This window comes from Diceros bicornis, chromosome 3, assembly GCF_020826845.1.
Source record: "Diceros bicornis minor isolate mBicDic1 chromosome 3, mDicBic1.mat.cur, whole genome shotgun sequence".
Lineage (NCBI taxonomy): Eukaryota > Metazoa > Chordata > Mammalia > Perissodactyla > Rhinocerotidae > Diceros > Diceros bicornis.
The window spans coordinates 33,141,883-33,167,189 of NC_080742.1; the positions used below are offsets into that span (position 1 = coordinate 33,141,883).

The 25,307-nt window shown below is 36.4% G+C and overlaps 1 protein-coding gene across 1 annotated transcript in view; it reads left to right on the plus strand.

Moving 5' to 3' along the window:
* The window catches only part of DYNC1I1 (dynein cytoplasmic 1 intermediate chain 1), a 262,800-nt gene extending 242,179 nt beyond the window's left edge, over positions 1 to 20,621 (plus strand). Inside the window, exons 14-15 of the mRNA XM_058525886.1 lie at positions 3,031 to 3,156; positions 19,679 to 20,621. Of these exons, the coding sequence (XP_058381869.1) occupies positions 3,031 to 3,156; positions 19,679 to 19,789 (237 nt within the window). The 3' untranslated portion in view covers positions 19,790 to 20,621. The remainder of the gene's footprint in view (positions 1 to 3,030; positions 3,157 to 19,678) is intronic.
* The last annotated feature ends 4,686 nt before the right edge of the window (positions 20,622 to 25,307 follow it).

The following is a 25,307-nucleotide window of genomic DNA, read 5'->3' on the forward strand; positions in this document are numbered from 1 at the left end:
TCCTTCAGGTGTTATTATTGAGTCATTGTATCTTGCAAGATTATATACACCTCTAACCACTGCCAAATAGTTATCTTTTTAAAATATTTTAATTTAAGTCTGTTTTTCCTTTTGGCTACAAGAACTACGTGACAAGGATAAGAATTATGTAATGAAGCATCTTTGAAAATAATCAAAAGGCATGAATACTTGCAATGCCCCTCATTTTGGATGTTGAAATGTTTATAACGTTATTGCTTTTAATAGAAAGATGTTATTACTCTACATTGTAATGGTTTCCTAAAGTCTTTCATCACTGTTGATTAAAATCATATTGCTTCTATCTGCTAGAATAAACTCATTCACATAAAGCAACCAAAAAAACACACGTTTTTGGGATTGACTCAGGAGACCTCCCTATATCAGAAATCAGATTTAGTAATAAGTGATGCTTAGGTGATGCCCAACTACGATGCAGTGGAGTGAGCGTTCTACTAACTCCTTCATAATTTCTATGTAACTGTTTTTGTTTTGTTTTGTTTTTTAATCTGCTTTTTAGGTAAAAAGAAATTAATTTCTCAACATTGGCAAAAGTAATTTTTCCCCTTCTCTTTCTCTAGGTATCGAGAGACAACCACCTAAGAGTTTTATAGCTAAACATTTAAAAATTCATTACTGGGCATGCAAACCGTTTAGTTTTGTGGTAAACATAATTCTGCTTTTACAATAATAGTAGATATATTGAGTCTGATTCAAATCCAGTAATGAACTGAACACTTCTTAAAGCCCTCAAATCATTTTTGCCTTCTATCAAGTTGAACAAGATTTTTCAAATATTTGTCAGATTAGGAATCAGATTTGTTTAAAAAAAAAAAAAGAACCTGAATTCTCAGTTCCTGGTGTGTTTTGTTGTTGAAATCACTGTGCTTTTAGACCAAGCTATGCCAACTGCTCCTGTGCAAGGATAGATTATATTCACCTACCTCAGTTATCACTGACCCCTGCACAATGTAGTAATTTATGCTGTATATATGCTGTCTTTGCAATTAAAATGATTGAGCCTTAAAAAAATGTGAAAATATTTGTGAAACTGAAGTACAAGAGTAAGAGAGACAGAAATAATATATGGATTATTTTCATTATAGATTCATCAACTTTTGAAAGGTCATTACCAGTCAAACTAATAAAATATATTTTGTCATTTTCTTCATGCATTTGTTCATTTTTTTAGCACATATTATAGGCCGTGGCAGTCTTTTTTTTTTTTTTTTTACCATTTATAATATCTGTGAAAGGAAGATATTTTTCAGTGGTTAAAATATTAATTCTTTCAGTTTGCTACATTACTTAATTCCAAATAAATAAAATTCTTTAAAATGTGTTAGGTATAATTTAAAATGTATTAAAAAATCAGTTTCTTTTCAGTGATTCATTTTTTACATTCACATTAAGATTAAACATTTTTATTCAATTTTTGAAATTGTTCATAGAAAAAATCTGATATTGACTAGAGTTAGGTAAAATATGATCCTGTATGTCCTCTCTAAATTATGGAGTTAAAAATTAACTCTGAAAACTCCATAGCTGAATCTCAGATTTGTTTTCTCAGTAGCACATTAATAGTAAAGTGTATTGACAGAATTATAGCCCATCCAAATTCACGTTGTTTTGGCCTTTGAAAAGTTTGGTTAAAAATTCAGAATCCAGCCTGCACAGAAGGTACCTTTATTGTAGAAATTGTGTATTTTTTAAAAAATAAATGGGCTAGGGACTTTTGTTTTACATTTTTGCTCACAATTGACAGTGATTTAAGCCGGTAAAAGAATTTTTATTGATTTCAAGATTAAGTTTAAACATAGATTCTTACATGTGATGGAGTTTTTATTGCTATTTTAAAGATAGGTGTGGGTCAATAATCTCATATAAACATATGGTTTCAATTCCCTGAATAACCGAATGCGGGAGTGCAAAGGCACAGTACATGTCATGTTTCCATCCCAATATGACATGTTTATTAGACACAGGTCTTAAACAGTGGCGTGAGATGATCTTGGTAGCCCTCTTTTCACTATGTTTTTTTCTTTTTCTTTTAATATTTACCTTTTTTTTCTAATGGCCTGTTGTCATTTTCTATTCAACATTCTTGTGGAAGGCTTGGAGATCTGATGTTTATATCAGTTATAAACTTCCAACCTTAAAGACAAGAGTTTACACAACTGATGATGGAAGACGGATAGACCCACTAAAATTCTTTTTCCAAATACTACCAAGGTTCTTGTAACAAAGAATGTAGGTTCCATTTCAGCAACTCCAGTTCACTTTAATAATAATTATTATTGTAATTATCAACGTTTTCAGATTTCAGGTGTTTATTAAAGGAGATGTAAGGCATTTTCTACAAGTAGATGGCTACATTCTATCAGGATATAGCTCTGGGGATATTTTCAAAGTTATGGATCACTTTCCACTCAGTGGAGAGGAAAAACAGAAAAAGAAAGAAAAGAAAAAAAAAAGAGGAGAATCTGAGGTTTTGAAGTTTTTCTCCTGCATACGTTTTTTTTCTTTTGATCATCCCCTCCTCAATGAGGTTTTGAGGGATCAATACATATTTTTTTTTCCTGAAAACACATATTAATATGACTTTTATTCCACCATACAGCCCCCTTCCTGCCTTTTGTAGTATTCTTAATCTTGGTAAATCCTGACATCTCTCCATCAATCCATAAATCATGACCCGATCATGAAGTATCACATTTAGCTGCTGTGTTTGTACGTTGGATGTACACCTGCATAATCCAAAGAAATATTTATGTCCCTCACTGCCCATTGACTGTGGAAAAAGAGTCTCCCTCTTTTCGTTTTTTGTTAAAGTGTCTCCTCTCTACCCCTTAATTCAGTGGAGCATATGATTTAAGAACAATGAATCCTTTTTACCCCTGCACAGGGATGTATAGGCAGTGGTGACTCATCTGGTTAAACGTATCATTGTGAATTCGTATATTTAAATTCATATTCAGAGATTCTTTGTTTCTGTCGTAACCCCTTTGGCAGGTTCCAACAGCAAGTGTGGCCATTGAGGGGGCGTCCGCCCTGAACCGTGTTCATTGGGCTCAAGCTGGAAAAGAAGTTGCCGTTGGGGACTCAGAAGGCCGTATTTGGATCTACGACGTTGGAGAGGTACATATTTTTTGGTTTTTGTTTTATTTTTTGACTTGCATGTGTGGTTTAAAGACTTAGTGAAATTATTGACAAGACCTTGTGGGCACAAGAGCCCTCTGAAGGGCGTTTGCAAATTTCCATTGACTTCAGTGGGAGTTTGGCAAGACTTCTTCAGGGCCTAATTTGGTCTTCTGTCTCCACACACAGGACACTTTAGTTACTGATCCAGGCTCCTTTTAGAGTGCTGTAAAAATTCTCAGCTATCCTGTGATGAAGCATGGAACTTCCCATCAATTTCATGAGAATGAAAAGTTTGCCAAATTCATCATGCTAACACTGAATTTGGAATTTGTTGTTTACTTTGAAAAGTCAAGTTTTAGGTGGTATGCTCAACTAAAATGTATGCTATTACTCTTTAATTAATGCATAGCCAATTAAAAAGGCTGAGGTGAATCAGAATTTTATGCCATTTTCATGGTATTCAAAGTTATTTTATGGGATATATAACTCCTGATATATCTTGTTACATGATGTGTAAAGTATTTCCGAATATCATGGCACATAAGAAAGGGAAAAAACTACATCTTTTATTTTTAAAATATATATAATATATATAATATATATATTATATATATAATAAATATATAAATAATATTTATTATTATTGAATTTTTATACTACCTTTATTTAATATTACATTATCAATCAATTGTACTTAAGCACATGTATATTTTTACTATATGAGAAAGTGTTAAAAACTTTCACTTCTGATGAGGTTAAACAATTCTTCCTTAAAGACAAAGAAAATGTTGAACTTTCAAGCAAAGCAAAATAAGAGTGTTGTGTAATGCTATTTTGGCGTAATATGAATCTAACATTTGCATTCCAGGGGGAAAATATACCACATTTGTATGCTTAACATCCTAGACCTAGGAAGTGCTCTGTGAGTGCCTGGTAGATGGGCTTAGCTGATCACACTGAGAAGGGTTCTTTATGGTTTCATCAATCAGCATTCTATAAATTTGGCAATCCTAGCTGGTTTGGTCTACAGTGGAACTTTTGATGATATATTATAACTGCTATATGGTAGAGTTGATTGTGTTGAAACAAACTGGATGGTGTTTTGTTGTTGTTGTTTTAATTCAGCCCGAGACAGGGACTGAGTGACGTTAGACGTGAGAGTTTTCTATTTTGGGATGTACAGTTCTAAATAAAACAACTAGAAGAATCTCTTGGTTTTACTGCATGTTATCTATTTCATTAGACACCCCCTTGACTACTCTTGATGCCACAAGCTGAGTCATAACAGCAACAAAGACTCTGTTAATATTCATCCCCGGTGGTGAAGATGCAAATGGTCTGGTGACTATTGACGTAGTTTGGAGTCTTTGGGAAAGAGAATACTCTCTGAATCGAAAATGTTGCCATTAGTTTTACAGCAATATTTTCTTCAGTGAGTATTCTTTATATTCAGTGCATCTTTTTCATAATCTTCATCAAAATAAAACTGAAAAACAAAAACAAATATTCTTTATTGGTTCATTTACTAAAAAATTAAAAAGCAAGCAAAGAAGGATTTCTTTATAAAGGACTTCTTTATATTTATATAAAAAGATAGCAAACAAGATTTCTTTCCTTCTTTCTTTCCTTTGTTTATAACAAGTATAATTGTGGAAGAGAAATAGATGTGGAGACATACTCAGAAACGAAATAGCAGAAAATAGATGAAGTTTAAAAACTCTTTTTTCTGCCTCTCTTGCTTATACATAATGTTATACATAACGTCCCTTAACTCTCTTAAGATTATGTGCAACATTGTTTTATCCAAGAGGGCTAGAAAGCAGAATAGTTTATCAATCTGGTTTATTTTTAAAAAGGCCTTTGAAAAGTCTGTATGTTGACCACAAATATTGTGTATGTGTATATAGTATATATAATGTATATACACACACATATACATATGTACATACACACACACCATCTCTATGCAATAAGAAAATACAACATGACATATATACAGAATTTTGTGCAATAAAGTGATTTTATAGCCTGTGGACAGAATTACTTGAATATGACTCATATTTTGGGAGTATATATGATTTTTCAAAAGTTGCTTTGGCTGATATGTGGCTGCTAAAACTTCTTTCGAGGTTGCTATTATCATTTCTAAATTGTAAAGTGTTATACTCATATTTCTACTATCGTACTGGCAGGTCAGGCTGATTTTCATTTTTGCATTATTGCGCTTACTTTTCTAAGTGATATTACAGACTATAGAAATGTCTGCAACTATGGGCCAGTCTCGCCTATTGTCTGGAGTCTAGACAGGCTATAGAAAATTCTCTGTGACATATAATAGGTCAAACAATTTGTAAGGTTGTTTATCCCTACAAATTCACTACCAAGAAAAAAAAGGATATACTATTTTATTGAGAGGAGGTAATATTATAATCATTAAGCCCTTCTCTGAATGACCAAAAATCAGGATAGGCTTATACATTTGAACAGTTCTTTCTGTATTGTTTGATCATATACAAAGCAATCTATAGCTCAGAAAAACTCACACTTAACAAGATAGTTTTGTCTTCAACTATAGTTTTTTTCTTAAGTATTTTTGTAAGGTATTTACAAATTTACCTTGTATTTATTTCTGAGTAAAAATAAAGGGGGGCTTTTCTGTTTCTCTTTGCTCAGCTCAATACCCTATTCTCAGTCTCTGAAGACCAACTGTGTAGAGGCTCCACTTACTAAAAGGAAAGATGACTTTCCTACAGCTGAGCTTAGCTGAAGCCCACCTCTGAGAGATAGTAGATCACTTCATGGGCAAATGCCGCCATTATTGTAATTACTACTGTCTTGTTCACCAGCCTAGAACTGACAGAGCATAACCGTACTTAGAAGAGAAGAGCACCCTCTAAACAGAGCCTCCCCAGCCTTCCAAATCACCTAAACTGCAGAAAGCCAGACAGAGTGCCTTCATGGCAAGCTGGCCCATTTAGAATTTAAGGTCAAATCTAAGCCTGGTACATGGCTGACGAGAGGGAAGGGGTTTGAGCAGGAAGCGATTTAAAAAAGAAAAAATATAGAGGAAGAGAAAAAATATGGCATTGAGGATCAAATTGCCAGTAGACTGTGCTACCATTATCTGTATTCAAAATTGGTCCTCTGGTCCCCATTAAAACTGAACCCCCCACCAAGGTCACGCCGGCCTTTGGATGGAAAACTTTGCTTTGTAGAACCCTCTAGGAAAGAAGATGAAACATTTTTAAATAAGCCTTATAATACAATCTGTATGAGAAAGTAAATGGTAGTTTTTAGAGTACACTCTGTCATTCCATTTTCCTTGGGATCTCGGTACATTGAATAGGTGTCCGTCTTCGAGAAGACACCTCACGTTTGTTCTCTCATGGTTGATTTGACTGAGACCTTGGTTAGGCTGAGGAGAAAAGAGGGGGCCGCAGGCTATCTTGTGCCAATATCCTATTCCAAGAGTGAGGTCGGCTCCATGGCTATGCAATCTGTGCAGTCTCGTAGGGCCCTATGCTTAGAGGAGCCCTGAGCCTGGTTTAAAGCTCTGCTGTCATCCTCTTGCAGTTGTTAAGAAATTTTTCAGGACAGCACCCCACATTTTCATTTTGCACTGAGCCCTGCAAATTATGTAGCCAATACTGCCCACAAGAGTATTGCTCTTAATACCACTCACGACACAAATCAGAAATGAAAAATTTTGGCCTTGACCTAGACCATTAGGAAGAAGGAAAAATCTTTAGAAATGTGCTTAAATGTAGTACATGCAGTATGATCTTCTTACAACTACTGTTTCTTAAGACTTTAAAAATGTTGAATGAGAATAGCAATGGCTTTGCATTATAAACATCCTGAAGCCTGTAAAAATAGAGCTGAAACTGCACTGGACATTCTAATTTACCTCCCCACAACCCTGTGTTGATCACATCATAATTTTAACTGAAAGAATAATAGAGTTTTGGGGAAGATCTCTATGATGCCTACTACAGGTGGAGTGGAGAGAGACAGCCTTTCTCTGTCACCTCATTGTCAGGAACTCTCTGATAAGAGACTTCTGTGACGACCAGTGGAGACATCCTCATGCAAGCCCAGCTAGACATGCGTTCTGTGAGACCTGACACTCAACCAGAAGGGCACTGTAGAGAGGGACTCTGGTGTCACCATCATTAACAATCGTCTGTCTCATCTCCTGTCCCAGCTGAGGCTGCAGCTGCCACAGGGAGTCCCAGCACAGTGCCCCCACGATCGTGCCCTCCTCCATTATGTCCAGTTATCCTCTATGACTTTTAAGATGATGGCAGAGAGCAGTGGCTTGAATCCAGATTTACTGATGCAATTTATTATGAACTTCTGAAGAGGTAAACAGAAGACTGTGTATGAGCTCACCAAAATCACCAGATTGAGTTTGTCCATCTCTTTTTTTTCTTTTTTTTTACATCTCAATGGCAAAGGCGTGAGTAATATCTCAGGGCCTGTGACTAAGGAGATAAAATATAAAACAGCAATGTTTTCAGGTAGGCCACATGATGCTTTGTTTATATAGCAAACCTTTTTGGTTGTTTCATTTCAGCATTGTATCTGGAAAATATACTGTACACATTTATTTTCACACATAGGGGTCTATTTTCTTTGCAGAGCAGGTGCTTAACTCCTATTAGCATAAATGGAAGTTATGTGAATTCAATGACAGACAGAGAAGACCCCTTTTATTATTTGGCTATAATTTTTATTCTATTTGTGCATCTTAAAAGTTACTTAAATAGACAGTGGTTGTGTGTACCATTTAAATTTTCTAAGATCTTAAATTAAAAATGAGTCTCGCTATTGAATAAGTTTTGAGAATTTTTCTCTCCAAACCACGGGATGCAATCTGTTTGTTTTGGAGCTGTATGATCCCATTCAATTAACGGAAACATGGGTAAGATAACAAGTCATAAATTAACTACAAATATAACCTGAAAATGTTGAGTGTATTCTGCTTCAGAATACACTCGTAGAGAGCTATTAATCATTGTTGGATTTTTTTAATGATGTGCAAACACACATATTTTAAAGAATTAAAAATAAGAATTACTCTCTGCCATGGCTCCTTTACTGAATAGCAAGCTTCTCTATATATACAGAGCTGACTTGAACAGCACATGGGCCAGTGAGTATAGAATTATTCACGTGTCCTGATGATTGATAGTCAGCCTATCTACCTGTCTTTCTTGCAGATGTGTTTTATAGAAAGCCCGTTGCCGTTGTTAATGCTTCAGTGCTGTCACACAGATGCGGCTGTCACAAATATCCCCTAACAACTATGTTTGCTGCTTATCTGAATTAGCTAGAATGCTGTTTGTAGCTCCAGTTTTCAAAGAAGCAGTTTATCTTACACCTCCTATTATTTCTCTTTCCATTAACCTCTTCCAGGGAAGATTTTGTTTTCAGTTGTGAAAAATACACGTAAGTTTCAAATCCCTGATTATATGTCTACAGTCGTCAAATGATAAAATTCCAAAATTGTTTTCAGCTTTAAATAGAATTTGAAAAGTAAAATGGCAACTTTAAAACTGTAATTTGGGAGATGAGTCAGTCTTATCACCCTAACTTTATTTGTTTGGTATCTCATTCACTAATTACCTGAGAAAACTTGCATTCATCTTTAAATTTTAACCCTGAACTGTGGCAACATTTCAAATAGCTTGTTTGATATGACTATTTGGGGGCTAAAAGAATAGCAGTCATTTTATTACAAATTTCAATAAATACAATAAATTTGACATTTGTTAATATATTAGAAGGCCTTGAAAAATTCTTGGAAAGGAAAAATGCAGGTGAATATGAGAGATCAAATGTAACTGCTGAAAACGTAAAGCATAATTTCAGTATATTCAGTAAAATATACTCAGTGTTTATTTGAGTATATTTTAAAGCTGAAATCACAAATTAGAATGAAAAGTTTATTTGGAATCCCAGCAGGAAAGATGACCTATGAAATGTACTTTAGAATGATGGCCAAGGTGTAATGTACAAAGACTATTAAAAGGTGCCTCAAACAGTTTTCGTAGCCAGCTAGGATAAGAATAAAAGGAAAGAGATTCGATGAACCATTTCTCTTGTACTTTTAAATAGCAGTTCGATGTAGTAGCATCTGATAAACTAGAAGTTCTGGGAGTTAAAAAGAATTTGAGTGACACAAAATAAATACAATACATTTATGGTTTTTAAGTAGATTACACCCAGCAGTAATTGTTTCTGTGTGGAACTACTTTGTGTTTTCCAGTAGGACAGGGCCTACATAAATTTTCCACCAGGAGTTTGTGCCCTGAATATCGATAACCCCACTCTGTGGGGAAGGGGTGTGCAGAACACAAAATTTGAAGTTAAACTGAAATTTGGGGGTTAATTCACATAAGAGTTTCTTAATGAAAAAGAACTGCATTTGAAATCAGTCAATTTAATTATTGTGCTTTATAAAGGCCATTCTTCCCTGGTGGTGATGAACCTGACAGTGTAGCTAAGCTTTGGCAGCCTCCAGAAGAGCTGGGCTCAGCTTACCAAAGTCCAGCTATAATCACCCAAAACACTTGTGTTTCTCATTATGTGAATGTGGCCATAAGTTGCTAGATGCCTGAAAGTCTGCTAGTACTGACTTGTTCTTCAATGGATAAACAATGCTATTTTCTTTAGCTGATGCAAAACATTTCTTTTGGTTTTCCCTCCATGGAAAAGACAAGACTTTGGCATAAATTCTTCCATGGTGCCAAATATCCAGATAAAAACTGAAGATCCAAATACCAAATTCTGTCGATAACATCTAGATATTTGATGACATAGAAACAAAACATCTCAATTTTCAACTGGACTTTTCCATTTTGACCTGAATTTTTATTGTCATAGCCACAACACCATTCAGTTAAGTCAAAAGCACGAAGGCATATTTGTGTGGGCAGATTTGGGGTTGCTAATAAATATAATTATATAAAATAAGCTACTTTAAAATAATATATTAATTCATTTCCTTGTCATAATAAATTATATATATTTGAAATAAAATAATTTGGTTAAATGTATGATTGTAATTTTAGTATTAACTTGATTTCTTCTAGGAAAAGTGCTTAATTTAAAAAAGAAAAGAAAAAGTGCTATTAATTTCAATTAATGTTATAATTATTCATCTTATAGTGAATGTAGTAGCAGTGGCTTTCATTTTGATAATTATATATGTAGAAGACCATGATTAAACTAATTATTATATAAATAGTGTGCTTATTCAGGTAGCATTAGTTTATAAAAATGGATTTATAGGATTAATATCTTTTCAAACCACTTTTTTTCCTGAATTGATAAGAAAATACTTATGACTTTTATGTATTATGGAGTAGTTGATTCAATGAAAAGAAAACCCTAATATCTAATTTTATAAAAACCAAATTAATGTGTGTGTAGTAATTTGCAATATTCAGTGAAATTCATATATTCCCATTTTGGTGATAAATGGTCTATGAATATAAACCTTCTGAAACAAGTACCAGTTTGTATAATTAATCATTTTTATGATTCTTCTGTGGTTTCAAACTGTCATCTTCAATAGCAGTTTGGATTCTGAAGCAGTCGTTAATTATAGTGTTAATTTTTTTTATGGCTGACAAAATTGTGTTTAGTTTTAGAATTTCAAAACTGCTAAATTTCGTCTTGAAAAATTACTGCTTAGAACAGTAGCCTCAAATCAGAGCTTAGACCAGCCGAGCATGAAGCTGCTCGAGGCATCGGAGTCTAGATTAACACTGGCCTGTATAGAAACGGAGAGTTATTTGTTTCTTACACGTGTATGCGTACTACTATTGGTATATCTAAAATATAATATGAAATCAAATGTCTGCTTATGCATGTGTATGTGTAAATATTTATATGCCATATAGGTTGGACTTGCAAAGTGAGGCAGTGAATGAATCATTATATTCTACTTTCCAGGAAGGTTTGCATGAATTTTTGAGACTGTCAGCTATCAGAACATCTTTTACATTTTAAAACATGAATTATTTATCATTTAGGGAATATCAAAGCTTAACATTGTAGAAGAAGTTTTGCAGTCTTACTGGTAGATAAACTGATTAGTGGTCCATTCCCTAAGATCTTTCTCCTCATGGCAAGCCAATAGTTTCTCAACATTTCGATGAAATCTTTTTTTTTATTTGTTTCAGCATTAAGGACCCTTAGGTAAAAAGTGAAACCTTCTGGTGTCCTAAAGACTAGCCACCCTTTTGACTTGGAAAAAAAAATTCAGTTTGGCTTCCCTCCTTTCTTTAATCACGTTCCTCAGTAGAGGTTTACTCGTTGTTAGGGTGCCACGTGCACAGAAACATGCACAATGTAGATACTTGACATTGTCCATTTGGACAGGATAACCTAGCCGAGCACAGTGCCTGACACATAATAGGCACTCAATGAATATTTGCGTGAATGAATGTTGCACATGTGAAGTTGACGGTTAAGGGAAAGTTGAATTGTGTGGAGCATTCCGAGTGCAGCCTGCAAATTGGCTATAGATTGATGGTCAGGAAAAAATAGTCCTAACATTTAACTATAAAATATATTTAGAAAAGAGTGCTGTTCTTCCTCCTCAGTCTCTATCCTGGTCCCTCTCCCTTCCTGTGCTTTTAAAAGTGAGCAATTGGCCACTAGTGTAATGAAAGCCTAACAGTTGATTCAAATAGTTGTCAAACCACTGGAAAAATGCTTCCTTTTCATTGTGCTTTTTTTGGACACTATAGATATGGTAAATCATGAGCTACATTATAAAAATACCTTTTATGCCCAAACATTCAGTAGGAGGGAATGACATTTCTTTTATTACCTTGGTAAATGTTTTTAAGGTGTTTAGCAACAAGCCTTCTTTTTGTCAAAACTGCTTAGATGCAATGGTTGCTAGGAATTTACTAGAAAACCTATAGTTAATGATATCAGGAAGAGAAGAGATATATGTTTAGTCAGCTAATATGACAGATCAGCTTGAGAAGCACATGCTTTTTCGTTTCCTTGTCATTTTTCTTGATCTTTTCTGTTATGGAAAAAGAGCGGTAATAGAAGTTTAAAAAGTTATTTTCCATTATTGCCCATCAGCCAATGTTTTTAGCATTTTTTTCCATCTTTTGGACAGAGAGATAGATTGTTCCAAATAACAGAAAAAATAATGCTTAAAAGATTTCTGAAGAAAGGAGGATAAGATTTTAATACAAATATGAACAAGGTCATCTTTAGGCCTTAGTGAATTAACTCTTTCTTCAGCTGTTTGATATCTTTTTCCTCCACAGGTAAAAACTTCAGAATTTTGTCATGCTTCCTATAATGCTAAATTTTAACATGAAGAATATTTTAAAATGTTCGTTTTTTAAGAATAATGTTTAAAATAAGTGATTATTTTCTTCAGTGTTTACTGGTTTATTGAAATTGATATAGACCCATATTTGCTACTATTTACTTTTGACTTTTATGTTCTATCTTTATTTCTTTCCTTCATTAGGTGGTAATGGATTTTTTAAAAGTGTTGTTCTAACAAACATGCTATAAAAGTCAACCACTCATTTAAAGATACTAGGAAAAGAACTTTTGCAGAGAAATCTCAAACTTCATGGGTGGATGCGAGTTCCCTTAGACGGGATTTTCAGATAAAAGAAATGCTGTCTTTCTTAATCAAAAATAGTTAGGTATCATCAGACTACTGTAGGTTAGCGTGCTGCTAAATTTCACAGAAATTTTAACCTACTGACCGGTAATAGCAGACGTTACAGAATGGAGGCTAATGTAACTTCCACTTTCTGGACTTCTCTAAAACTGCTGTAAATACTAAGTTACCACACAGTATATCTTTTTGTGGTAGAACACTGTTGTATATTTACACCCTCTGTATACTGCATTCTGGCTTGGAATTTCGGTCTGTGGTTTCATCCATTGTTACCAGTGATGCTAGTCTCTCCCGAGAGTTAAATACAGTGGAGCTGCATTTATGTGAAACGAGTGTGCTTGGTTGTTCCAGCGGCTGTTTCATTGCTTATTACCTCCCACTTTGCTTCCATCTGTGTGTGTGGCAACAAGAATTGTCCTAAAAAATATAGGCTCCCTCTGAACACAAACGTGTATTTGTATACTAGTAAATCCACAATCTCATGAATTGGGGTGCCATTAATAATTGTACTTTTTAAAAGCTTTTAGAGCTTAGAGGAGTTTAGCAGTCCTTCTGTGGAAACTGATGTATGCTTCCAGGGTTTCTGTAAATGCATTAATAAAAAAAAAATCAATGCATATTTAAAGTGAAAAGGTAATTTGTAAGATATCTTTTTAACAGAAAACTTTAATTTGTAGGTTAATACAGGAGATGAATTGTCGTGTATCTGTTTGGAATCAATGGTTAACATAATCACCCCAGACTTTTTTTTAATGACTCCATTTAATTGAAAGATTGCAAAGATGCTGATGAACCACACATCCGTGGAATATTTATCCTGAAACCTAGAGTCCTACTCATTTTAATTTGTTTGCCATGCTTAATGTATCTGAGAAACCAAACTGAAATTATAGAATACTTCTCTAATGTCTTAATTATCCAAGATTTTTTTTTAATTAATCTACTTTTATACTAAGCGATGCCTGAGACAGATATTTTTACCATAAAAAGTATAGCATTGGGCTGGTAGGAGTTACTGCAGGTAGTGCAGCTATATTTAAATCAGCTGCTGGGTACTATAAACCCTTTAAAATTACTAACAAATGAGGGAGGCTTGACTGAGGACTATTCAAAATGGTTAGCCATGTACTTATAAAAAGGGACACATAAATGATATTTGTGTGTTTAACCCTGGTTATAAAAAGTCATTTGATTTTTATAACAGCATGTTCAGCGGTTACAAAGCCTGACGAGCTAAAAATGCAGACTCCCACTGTAGAAAGTGCCATAACAAGGAAATAGCTAGATAAAGCTGTAATGGGCATATTTGAAAAATAAAAAATATGTATGTATATGTATACATATGTGTATATTTATAAGGAATAATTAGACTTCCAACTTGATTTTTTAAATGAGCAATAAAAAGTACTCTGGCAGAATTTTTCTTGGGATCTGAAAGAACCCTTTCCGGACACTCGGCTCATGAAAGTGAGCTATTTTTAAAAGTGTAACTATTTAGGAAATGATTTGTGTAGGTTTTTAAGACATCAAATGTGATAAAATATAAGGCATAATTCTAAAAAAATGTAGCTCTATCTAGATGAAAAGAAGAAAATGGAAGAAAGAAAACGGGAAGGAAGTAAAAAAAATTGGAGGAGGGGGAAGGTGCATTAAGAAGGAAGAAGAGGAAAAACAACATCATTTATTCAGGGTTTATAATGTGCCAAGCACTGTGCTAAGCTTGTTATAGTTTTTTGTCTTGTTTAATATTCACAACAGTCCTGGGAGTCAAGTCTCAAAATTCCTTCCTCACAAATGAGGAAGTGAAGATCAGAAATGTTAAAACATAAATTTCCTAAAGACACACAGCAAATAAGCGGCAGAGCTGGGAAAGAAATCATGATGTGGCTGATATGTGAGGTGGAAAAAAGTCAACCCTGGCTCCATTCTCAAAATCTACTGATTCTGCAATCTACACCTTCCTTAAAGTGCGCAGGAAGCCAAGACGCCCAGTGATTAGACAGATGTGTTATTTCAGGGTGTTGGGGGGCTGGGTCCAGAAGCACCCTCCAGTCCACTCAGGCAGGTAAAATGGGAAAGGGCAGATCCAGGACACAGCCGCTGACAGTGGGGGTGGGAGAGAACTAAAATGATCCATTTTTATGAATTTATCCATAACTTTTGGACTTCTGTTTTTTATTTTTGACCTTTTGTCTCCCAAGAATCTTAGAAGATTAAAAACGCAATCTTTAGACTCTTTTTGCAGGTGATTCAAAACACATTTCCCGCCTGCCATTCTGCCTTGGTATGCAGGCATTTCTTAAAGGGGTGAGGCTCCTGACTGCCCCACAGTAACATGTGAAAGTTACGTGGACTTTAGCAAATCATTTAGCTCCCTGTACTTCTGTTCCCTGCCTGCTAAAGAGAGGTACCCTGTTCCTTAATGTCTTTACATAGTAATCATCAGATTTAATTCTTAAAAAAAAAACAAAAACAAAACTACAAAAATGGTATAGAATTGATATGTATGCCACTTACATATCATTTTTAGGAAGGCTTTCAATCTGAGTGACAGTTTAAAGAAAAAGAGTGCATGACTATTCCTTGATGAACTCATAGTACTTTCTTCACTTGGATTACCTTTCTCCTCCTCTCCACATCTCTGTTGATGGTCAGACACCATCATCCTCATTTTACAATCGAGGCAATGAGAGGTTAAGTGCCTGACCATTGCCAGTAACCGACATGAGAGCAGGACTTATGTCTCCTGTCCAAATCTGAGATTCATTTTACCTCCTCCTTATGGGCAAATTGCTACCTCAGAAACTACCTTTGGCCTTAGTTCCCTCAGCTGTAAAAGTAGGGCCATCTCATATCTATAAAAGGTAGTCAATCTTAGAGCTAAGATTTTATTATCTCGGGAATCAGAGCCCTGAGTGCTTTGGGCATAAAAATGCTTTATAAATTTAGCAAAAAATTAGAAAACAGTCATCTAACAGAAGGTGAACTGGCTATTGCTGAACTCTGTTTATGAAGCAGTGGGAAAATCTGAGTCATTCCTGACCTGGGATGTGGATTTCAGTGGATGAATCTGAAGACAGAAAATGTTTCCAGATCCACTTCGATTCAGTACAATACTGGACAATTTTTACAAGTCTTTCTCTCTGGCATTCTCTTGATATAACTACGGGCTATTTCCTTCACAGTGCTTCTCATATATTTTTTTGATTGAAATTAATTGACTGAAATTATTCATCACCATTAGAAATTTGTGAATGTTTTTCCTATCACAAATGCAAATTGTTTGAAAATTATTCTAAACTATTATTTTCAGGGGGAAAAAAATCCATAGTGATGCTCTAGATTTTGCCTTTAATGCCTTGATAAAAACTTGAAAAGATGCTGAAGCCATGTCATTAACATGCCATTTGCTTCCCTGCTACTTGGTTGACACACAACACATACCAGGAAATGTTACAGTTGTCACTGTAAGAAGGTAAATTTTAGGCTATTCACTTTTTGAGTGTCAGTGAAGTTTAAAAAAAAAAAAAAACTGTGGCAGTACTCACACATTTTGACCTAAGAAAACATGGTAATTAATTTTTGTCTGTATTTCATAGTTGTCATATGCCAAAATGATTCACTGCTATATCTTTAATCCCGAGCCTAGAGCCTGGCATACAGTTGGTACTCAGTCCATGCTGATTGAATAAATTTGCATGCTAGAAGGACATGAGAGCAATCTTTTTCTTTAAGAAACATGAGCAAAGATTTTTCCTACTTAATGATTAAGGTATTGTCGGATTGAAAGTCTCAGATGCATTTATGCTCATGAGGCTCCTTTGTAGCCATTTCTAATCAAAGAGTACCAGGTGAGAAGAGTCAGGAACTGCTAAGACTAAGGACAGTTCGGGCCAAACAGATGCTGTGTGCAGCCAAAGGTGTAGAATGAAAGAGCGGTCTTCTTGTTTATAAGAGCACCTGTTTGGTCTTACCTACAAGTAATTCAAATGCCAAAAATTATTACTTTGGGTTTGGAAACAACCTGTGAATACACATTCACACATTCAAGCTCAGATTATACTTAAAGTGCTTCCTGATGGTGATATTTAATTCTAAAAATGGGGCAGTCTGCAGTTCACCTTCTAAATCTAACATTACAATTGTCTTGGGTTATTTTTATAGTCAAACTAGATGCAAAAGTGTGTAATAGGATGAGGTGGGTAAATTTAAGTTTCTAGAAGCAATTGTATTTTTATCTAGAATTTTTTTTTGAGGCAAAGCAAACTAACATTTCTATGAAGTTTATGGTATTCTAGAGAGGAAAATACTTGGCAGAACAAGTTTTTTATAAAAACAAACTTCTAATATTTTTCCCAACCTAAATGAAACTTTCACAGATCAAAAAGAGGACTAAATATGTTAGAATACTGTGAAACCTTTTTAAGGACAAGTGTTGGTATTGTAGTACTGTTATTCCCACCCCTGTGGAAAAGGTCAAATGTAGTGCCAGTGTAGGGTATTTTTGTTTGTTTATCAGAAGCACTGAAATTTAATAAAATTTATTTTTGAAAAGTTAGATGTGCAATTTTGTATGTCATAAATGATACTCGATTCTGTCCCAAACTGTATCTGGGCACAGATTCAAACTTTAATGTTTCACAATCTTTATTAATGTCATTTCTTAACAGTCTTGCCATTATTACTACATGAAACTACTACATGTAAACATATTTACCTATTTTCTTGTTTTAGTATATAATTTCTATATATTGATATCAATAAAACATTACGTATGGCATCATATGTTAACTTAAACTTGTACCATTTTAACCAATAATATAGTGTTATGTTTAGGAGCAAAACGCCTAGCGTATATTGCTCTTTATGTATTATTGGTGAGACCTGCTGTTTTCCAATATTTAAAGTTATATGAAGTTATGAAGTGCTTTAGCTTTAGCTTGATTCTCACCTTCTATGAGAAAAAGTTATAAATATGTTAGCGTGATTGGCTTTTGTTTCCTCTTGGGCTTTTGTTTTGTGGTTCTTTTTGGAAGGACTTGGTCAGGAGCTGGAGGAAAGAAAAGGAACAGTCGACCTATTCTTTCAGAAAAATATGATACCAATCCTTTGCCGCTTATGCTTTTTGTTAGTTCTTTGGTATCATTTATTTCGAGAACCTCATTTTTCCAGGGCAGTCTTTTCTAAAATTGAAGAGAAAAATAAAGAATAGTGGAACGTAGGAGACGAGCTGAAAGTAGGGAAAATGGACTGGGCGGAGGGGTAACAGTGTCATTCAATATGACTGTGGACTTATGTCACTGCCTGAAAAGAAATTTGAATTCATTTCAATAACTAGGGAAGTATTTAACCATTCAAAAACTCATTCATATGACTACAAGAGAATTCTTATTGGTACTGCACTTCTCAAAATAACTAGAACTTACTTTCTCACCTTTTTTTATTTCCAGCATTATATTCTTAAAACATTTAACCTTAGAACTAGAACACAAATTGTGGGCTAGATTTGTAGAATGATAATGCCACTCTCCAATAAGTTGTCTTGGACAGCTAGTATCTGAGATATCATTCCCTATAATAAAAATGTAAAGTTCTACTCATTTGGCGTGTATAATAGGTAATTTTTCAGGGATAGAAATGATTGCAAAGCTTAGATTTATTTGCTTCTGTTTTTAAAAATATATATTGATTGGGACGAATGTATGTTGTTAATGTTTATAGATTATGTGGGTAGCATGTGTAGCACTGGTAGCTGTAGGTGGAGTATACCATCTTATAGGGTAACCCTCTTAGAAAATGGCTCTACACTCTAAATCAATCTTATTCTACATGAAAACCATTCAGACTTCTACTTGATCCTGCTTCTCATCTTCAAATCATTCTCCTTTTTATTCCAAACACTTGCATGATATCTTTAAGCAATTCATTTTTGGAAGCTATGTAGAGAAATCATTATCCTTTAAATCAACTAACAAAAATTTATACATGCAATTTGTATTGAGTGGGGTTAATTTTCTCGTCACTGAATCGTGCACAGAAGATATTATTTGGGAAATTTTATAAATCCCTTTTTTTTGGTGAATCAGCATAGCATACTGGCTATATGGAGGATGCAGATACTGAAACCAGACAACATTAGCACTGATATTTACTAGCAATGCAACCTTGGTAAGATGATTTAATCTTTCTGTGCCTTGATTTCTTCTGTAAAATGGAAATACTAGTACTACCCTACATAGGATTGTTGTGAGGAATGAGTTAATACATGTCAAGTGCTTAGAACTCTTGGTAAATGTTAGCTACTATTACTATTATTCATAGGTATCATCATATAAGCTCTTGCTGAAAAAGCCAAAGCATTGTTTCATAGTAGTAAGACTTCTTTGTATATGTAAGCTATACTTTTGTCATGCATGTTGGCACATTAGCAACACTTTAAAACAAGGATCAATAGCATTGACTTAGAAAGACAATACTAGAGTTATTTCAAAATCCTAACCAATAATGCAGTTTTTATTTGCTGTGTTCACTGGAAGTCTGGTCTTATGATGAATTTTCATTGCTGAAAGTGCTTTAACGTGGCTACTGTAATTGTATAGTTTACATTAAGTTTTTAAAATTTTATAAATTCCACGAGTGAATTTGCTTCTGAGAGTGACATTATGTGTTCTCTTAAGTTGTCAGTATAAGAGCAACGCTTTGGGGATCTAACTGATTCAAAGAAGATCTGGTTCCCTTTACATTCCCAGGGAAAGGTCTGCTTCAGTAGGAACGGTCATGCAGGCTTCAAGGCTTTCAGACATAAAAGACGTTTTGTTCACCATTTTCCATTAATTTGCTTTGCAGCTTGCAGTTCCCCACAATGATGAATGGACCCGATTTGCCAGGACCCTTGTGGAGATTCGTGCTAACAGAGCTGATAGCGAGGAAGAAGGCACCGTTGAGTTATCTGCCTAGTGGAAATGAGCCGCCCCCACCCCCACCCCCACCTTCACCATCTAGAGCTCAGCATCTGCAGTCATCAGTTCTGCTCGTACTCGTGTCCATTCAGCATCAGTATTGCCGTGACATTTTGGGTGCCATATTGTGCCAGCTTTGCTTCAAGTATTCTAAATGTATCCCAGCCTGCTCGCCACCGACCTGAAATTCACCAGAGCATTTCTATCTTTATATTTCTGTCTCAAAAATGTGGGGGGGAACCTTTATGGGTTTAGTTGTTGCCTTTTAACTACTTAGAAGCTGTATTTAATAGCTGGAAACCTCTGGTTAAATTTGTGCTTACATGCACTTCTGGCATAGTCCTATTAAATCCATATGAAGCCAGATATGATTAGGTACAGATGTGGTGTGCTTCATGATATGGTACAGGGCCAAAGACTTGAGATGTGGTGTTTTACATGGTGACTCACATTATGAATGGATTTACTAGAAGAACATTGCTGCTCCTTATTTATTGTGGTGTGCTGCATGGAACATATTTATTTGAAAGCATTAAAATAAACGATCCTAGAGCATGTGCATAATGAGAGGACTGTATTGTCTCTCTGCTGCTGTTGAGGTTACATTAAGTTCCAAATAACAATTACAGTATGCCGGTTCCACTGAGGACATGAAATCTTTAGAGGTTTTTGGCAGTGAACGGAATTAATTTTAATGCCTATTATTTCTAGGTACTTTAACAATATTTCAAATATAGTTGACCATTGATACTTGTCATTCAAGCTAACACAGTCTGACAAAACTCTGTGGTTCCTAAATATGATACCAGTATTGCCAATAAAATGTTCCAAACCAGGTCTGCACCAGCGTGGATAAATCCTTTGCTTGGGGAAAGCCTGATTAGAATTCTGTCACAGGGAGTGGGGGAGATACAGTAGGGTCATATTAAGAATTGATAATGAATTGACAGACAGCCAACGTGGCTGGATTTAAACCAAGACTCTGGTTTTTTGGAACACTCTCCCTTAGCTCCTTTACCAGAGCCACTCAGGCCCAAAGACTATCTCAAATGTTGGAGTAAGAAAAACAGGGTAAGATGAACAAATACCAAATGCTCTACACATTTTGGTGTTTTTTATTGTTATTATTTACAACAGAAAATTATGTTTGTTTATTACTATTGGACCAGGAAACATGTCTATAAACAACTTTAATAGAAAATTTTTTTCAAAAAGTCATTTCATGCCTAGAGAAAATTTAAATAAATAGTGGTTGAGTCATGAAAAACATTTGAAGACAGGCTTTCAGCTTTTTAGGAAAAGTTCCATGGTGCTTTGTTGAGAGGGAGTCCTTGAACTGTGAGATTTCTATTTTTAAAATAATGATAATGCTTTAAGTGCCCTATAGATATTGAAATTCTTTGTAAAAACAAACAGAAATTAAATTTGTAAAGATAAAATGTGTCTTAAATAGGTTTAAAAGCAATCTAATAAAAAGTGCTGGGGAAAAAAGTTTCTTAAGCATACAGTAAAGGACCAAGAATAAATCAGTAACCCACGAGTTGCTATTATAGAGCAAACGCTGAATACTTTGTTTCTATTCAGCAGACGACTATGAAAACTGCAAAGGCCAGAGTCACTTGTAGTAAGCACATGAAGAATTACAAGAGGAGTCTAAATATGTATGTATCCCACTGTGGGAGCTGGTCTCCAAGACAGTCTCCCACTTCTTGAGTAGTGCCAACCCGAGTTGAATCTGGGCTGACCTTGTGTAGCTGACAGAATATGGGGGAAGTGATGCTATGGCATACGAACACTTATAGCTTCCTTCTAGGTCTCTTGGCATACTCACTCTTGGTCCCCCTGAGCCACTGTGTAAGAAGTACAACTACCCTGAGACCTCCATGCCATACAGAGGCCCAAGCTGAACATGGCGTGGCCATGCGGATAGAGAGAGATACCCAGCCAGCCCACAGCCGTGTACGTCATCCCAGCTGATGTCCCAGATGGAATGTGGTGACCATGAAAATTTGCCTCTCAGATCTCCTATTGCAGAGAGCACAACTGACTGACGGCTCCAGCTGCTTTACTCGGAAACCTATCACCATGTTTGACCAAGGCCAGGCTTCCCACAGGCTGCTCCCAGCCAAGACTGAGCATGACAGGGATGCGTAGGCAGGCTTGTCCCTGGGAGACGCAGGACTTCTCTGAGAGGTAACTGACTCAAGGGCTCCCTGTCAGCATTGCTAAAACATTCTTAGAACTGTGCTGCAGTCCAAGACTAATCTTCCTTCCTCCCTCCCTTCCTCCCTTTCTCGCCCTCCCTTTCTCTCTCCCTCCTCTCCTTTTTTCCTACCTTTCCCTCTCTCTTTCTCAGGCTCAGACCAACATCACTGTCAGATGGCTCTCCCAATATACCCTGGCTGGGGACATGCTGGCCCTGATAAGGAAGTAAAGAGACTGAACACCAATAGTGTTGTAACAATTAGCATGTACCATTAGGGGTCAGGGGAGTAGCACAGGGATTGGATTTTGACGAGTTTGATTAAGCGGGCCAGAATGTAAGACTGGATAGGCAAAAATTCATTGACTTTGAGGAACTTTTTTGGGATATGTGATTTTGTACTCTGGTAAGGACCCCAGGGGGTAGAGTGGCTGTTACAGTGGCCCTTAGAAGTCTGGAAAAGCTGTAGCCTACACTTAATGAAGTGACAAATGTCTGAGTTGCCCTGATAATATAGCTAGGAATAAAGAGGTTGAGGGAAGCGGATATGTTAGAATGGATATATTATGTGCGGCTGGAAGGCTCATCCAAGAGTTATGTTACATAGGAGTGCCCAGCATACACACCCTTCACCAAAGCCATTAGTAGTGAGCTACTGAGAGAGGCATAAGCATCCCCAGGAATTTTAGTGGTGGCCTCCTCTGCAGGCCAGGGCCTATAGTAGGAGAGAGTCACAGAGCAGGGCTTGTTACTATCTAAGGGGATGATGAGGCTCCAGAGTAATAGTGACTAGGTGGTGGCAGTTAACCACCAGAAGCGAGGAAGCCACAACTATCGTAATGGCCAGCTAGCTCAAAGGAGCAGCCCAGGAGGCTTTACCCATGGGGAATTATGGGAATCATTAATAGAATATGGCCTCCGTAGGGGCAAAACAGACAGGCAGCCGAAACGGTGTTTCTTAACATCTATAAACAAAAACATAAAAGCAAGAATGGAGGAGCAGGAGGCTGCAGGCAGTTGCCTCAATAGAAAATCACAATCCTCTGCTCATACCCAGACCTGAGCCAGTTTTCCCATCCAGAACCCATGGACTGAAGAGCTGTCTAGCTTGTAGGAGGAAGGACACCACGGCAAACATATGTGGTGATGATGCCCTCAGTCTTTTCCCAAAGGGACCTATGGCCATTTATTCAGGTGAATGTACAATGCAGAAGGAGAAAAATCCAGATACTTTGAGGACTACTGGATATAGGGTCTGAGTTCAGATTGAAACCCAAAGCTGCATCATTGTCCCCCAGTTAGAGTGGTAACTTGTGATCAGGTAACATAATGAAGTCCTTACTACACTCTAGGTCACAAAGGGCTCATTAAGTCTATGGACCCACACAGTGAATGTTTCCCCGATCTCTGAGTTTTCAATTAGAATTGATATACTTGGTATTGGGTCCCTGGCCTCTGGGGTAAGAGCTATATAGACGGGAAGGCCAAGTGGAGATCTATGAAACTGCCATACTCCCTGCTCCTGCCAAGATGGTAAATAAAACCCAATATTACATCTCAGGGTACGGGTAGGAGGATGGCAGAGATTAGTGACATTCTTCAAGTCCTAAAAGATCAGAGTGGTGGTCCCTATAATACATCCATTTAATACGCCAGTCCAGCCCCTTCATAAACTAGCTGGATCTTGTAGAATAACTGAAGAGTACTGCAAGTTTAACCAAGTAGGACCTCTGATCATGGCTGCTGTGCCATATGTGATATCTTTCTTGGAACAGATTAATAAGGCCTCTGGTACATGATATGTGGCTACTGATTGATAATGCATTCTTTTTCATTCCAACCATATAATAAGATCAGAAACAGTTTACCCGTATGTGGGAAGGACAACAGTACTCATTCTTAGTTTGCCTCAGGGCTATATTAACCTCTCATCCTCTGTCATACTCCAAAGAGGTCTGGACTGCCTGAACATCCACAGAACATTACACTAATCCATTACATCAATGGCATCACAATGATTAGGCAGGATAAGCAACAGTAAATTAATGCACCAGAAGTTTTGGTGAGATATATATACTCCAGAGGGTGGGAAATAAATTCAAGGAAGATTTGGGGACCTGCTACTTCAGTGGAATTTTTAGGAATCCAGTGGTTAGGAGCATGCTGGGATATCCCCTCCAAAGTAAAAGACAAATTGCTAGAGCTTAGAACTTTCAACACAAAGAGGAAGCACAGCACTTGGTAGGCCTCTTTGAGTTCTGAAAGCAACATGTTCCGTATCTAAAATTACTGCTCTGTTCTATATACCAGGGAGCATGCACAGCTTTGAGTGGGGCTCAGAATGGGAAAGACTTTGCAGGTCTTGCACTGCAGCAGGTCCAAACTGCAGTGCAAGGAGCTCTACTGCTTGGGCCATCCAATCAGCAGATGCTACGGTATTAGAGGTATCAATGGTGGGAAAAGATGTGGTATGGAACTTGTGGAAAGCCCCAGTAGGGAAATTACAATGGTGGCCCATGGCGATCTGAAGGAAGGCCATGCTAGCTGAAGCAAAGAATTATGTGACTTTTGAGAAATGCTCCTGGCATGTTACTGGGTGTTGGTAGAAACAGAGCTCTTCACCATGGGATATGAAGATACCAGACATCCAAACAGCCCATTATAAGTTGAGTCCTGTCAGCCTCACCAAGTCATAAAGTTGGACAGATCCAGCAGAAATCCCTTGTAAAATGGAAATTGTGCATCCAGGATGTACATCTGAGCATCACCAGAGACAAGAGTAAGCTGCATGAGCAAGTAGCCCAGAAGCCCAATGTCACCCAACAGGATTTTATCAGCATCCTTTCCCATGCTTACCTATATGGTCATATGTGGGGAGGGTGAGTTCTGTATGACCAGCTGAAAAAACAGGAAAAGATCAGAGCCCGGCTTGTACATGGGTTGGCTTGGTTTGCGGCTTAAAGTTGAAAATGGATAACAGCTAAATTATAGCCATATTAAAGGGTGACCTTGAAAGACAGAAGGAAAATCTTTCCAATAGACAGAGCTGTGAGTTGCACACCTAGTCATCTACTTTGTGTGGAAGGAGAAGTGGCCAGAACTAAGTACATATACATATCACCCTCGTAGCCCAAGCCATCATCATCTGTCTCATGAACGCTTGCAATAATCTCCTAACTGATCTCTCTGCTTCTATCTTTGACATCTTCAGTCCCTTCTCAACACAGCCACTTGGTCAATGTTCCACGTGCATTTAAAAAGAATGTAAATTCTTCAGATTTTGGGTATGTGGTTCTAAAAATGTCAAATAGAT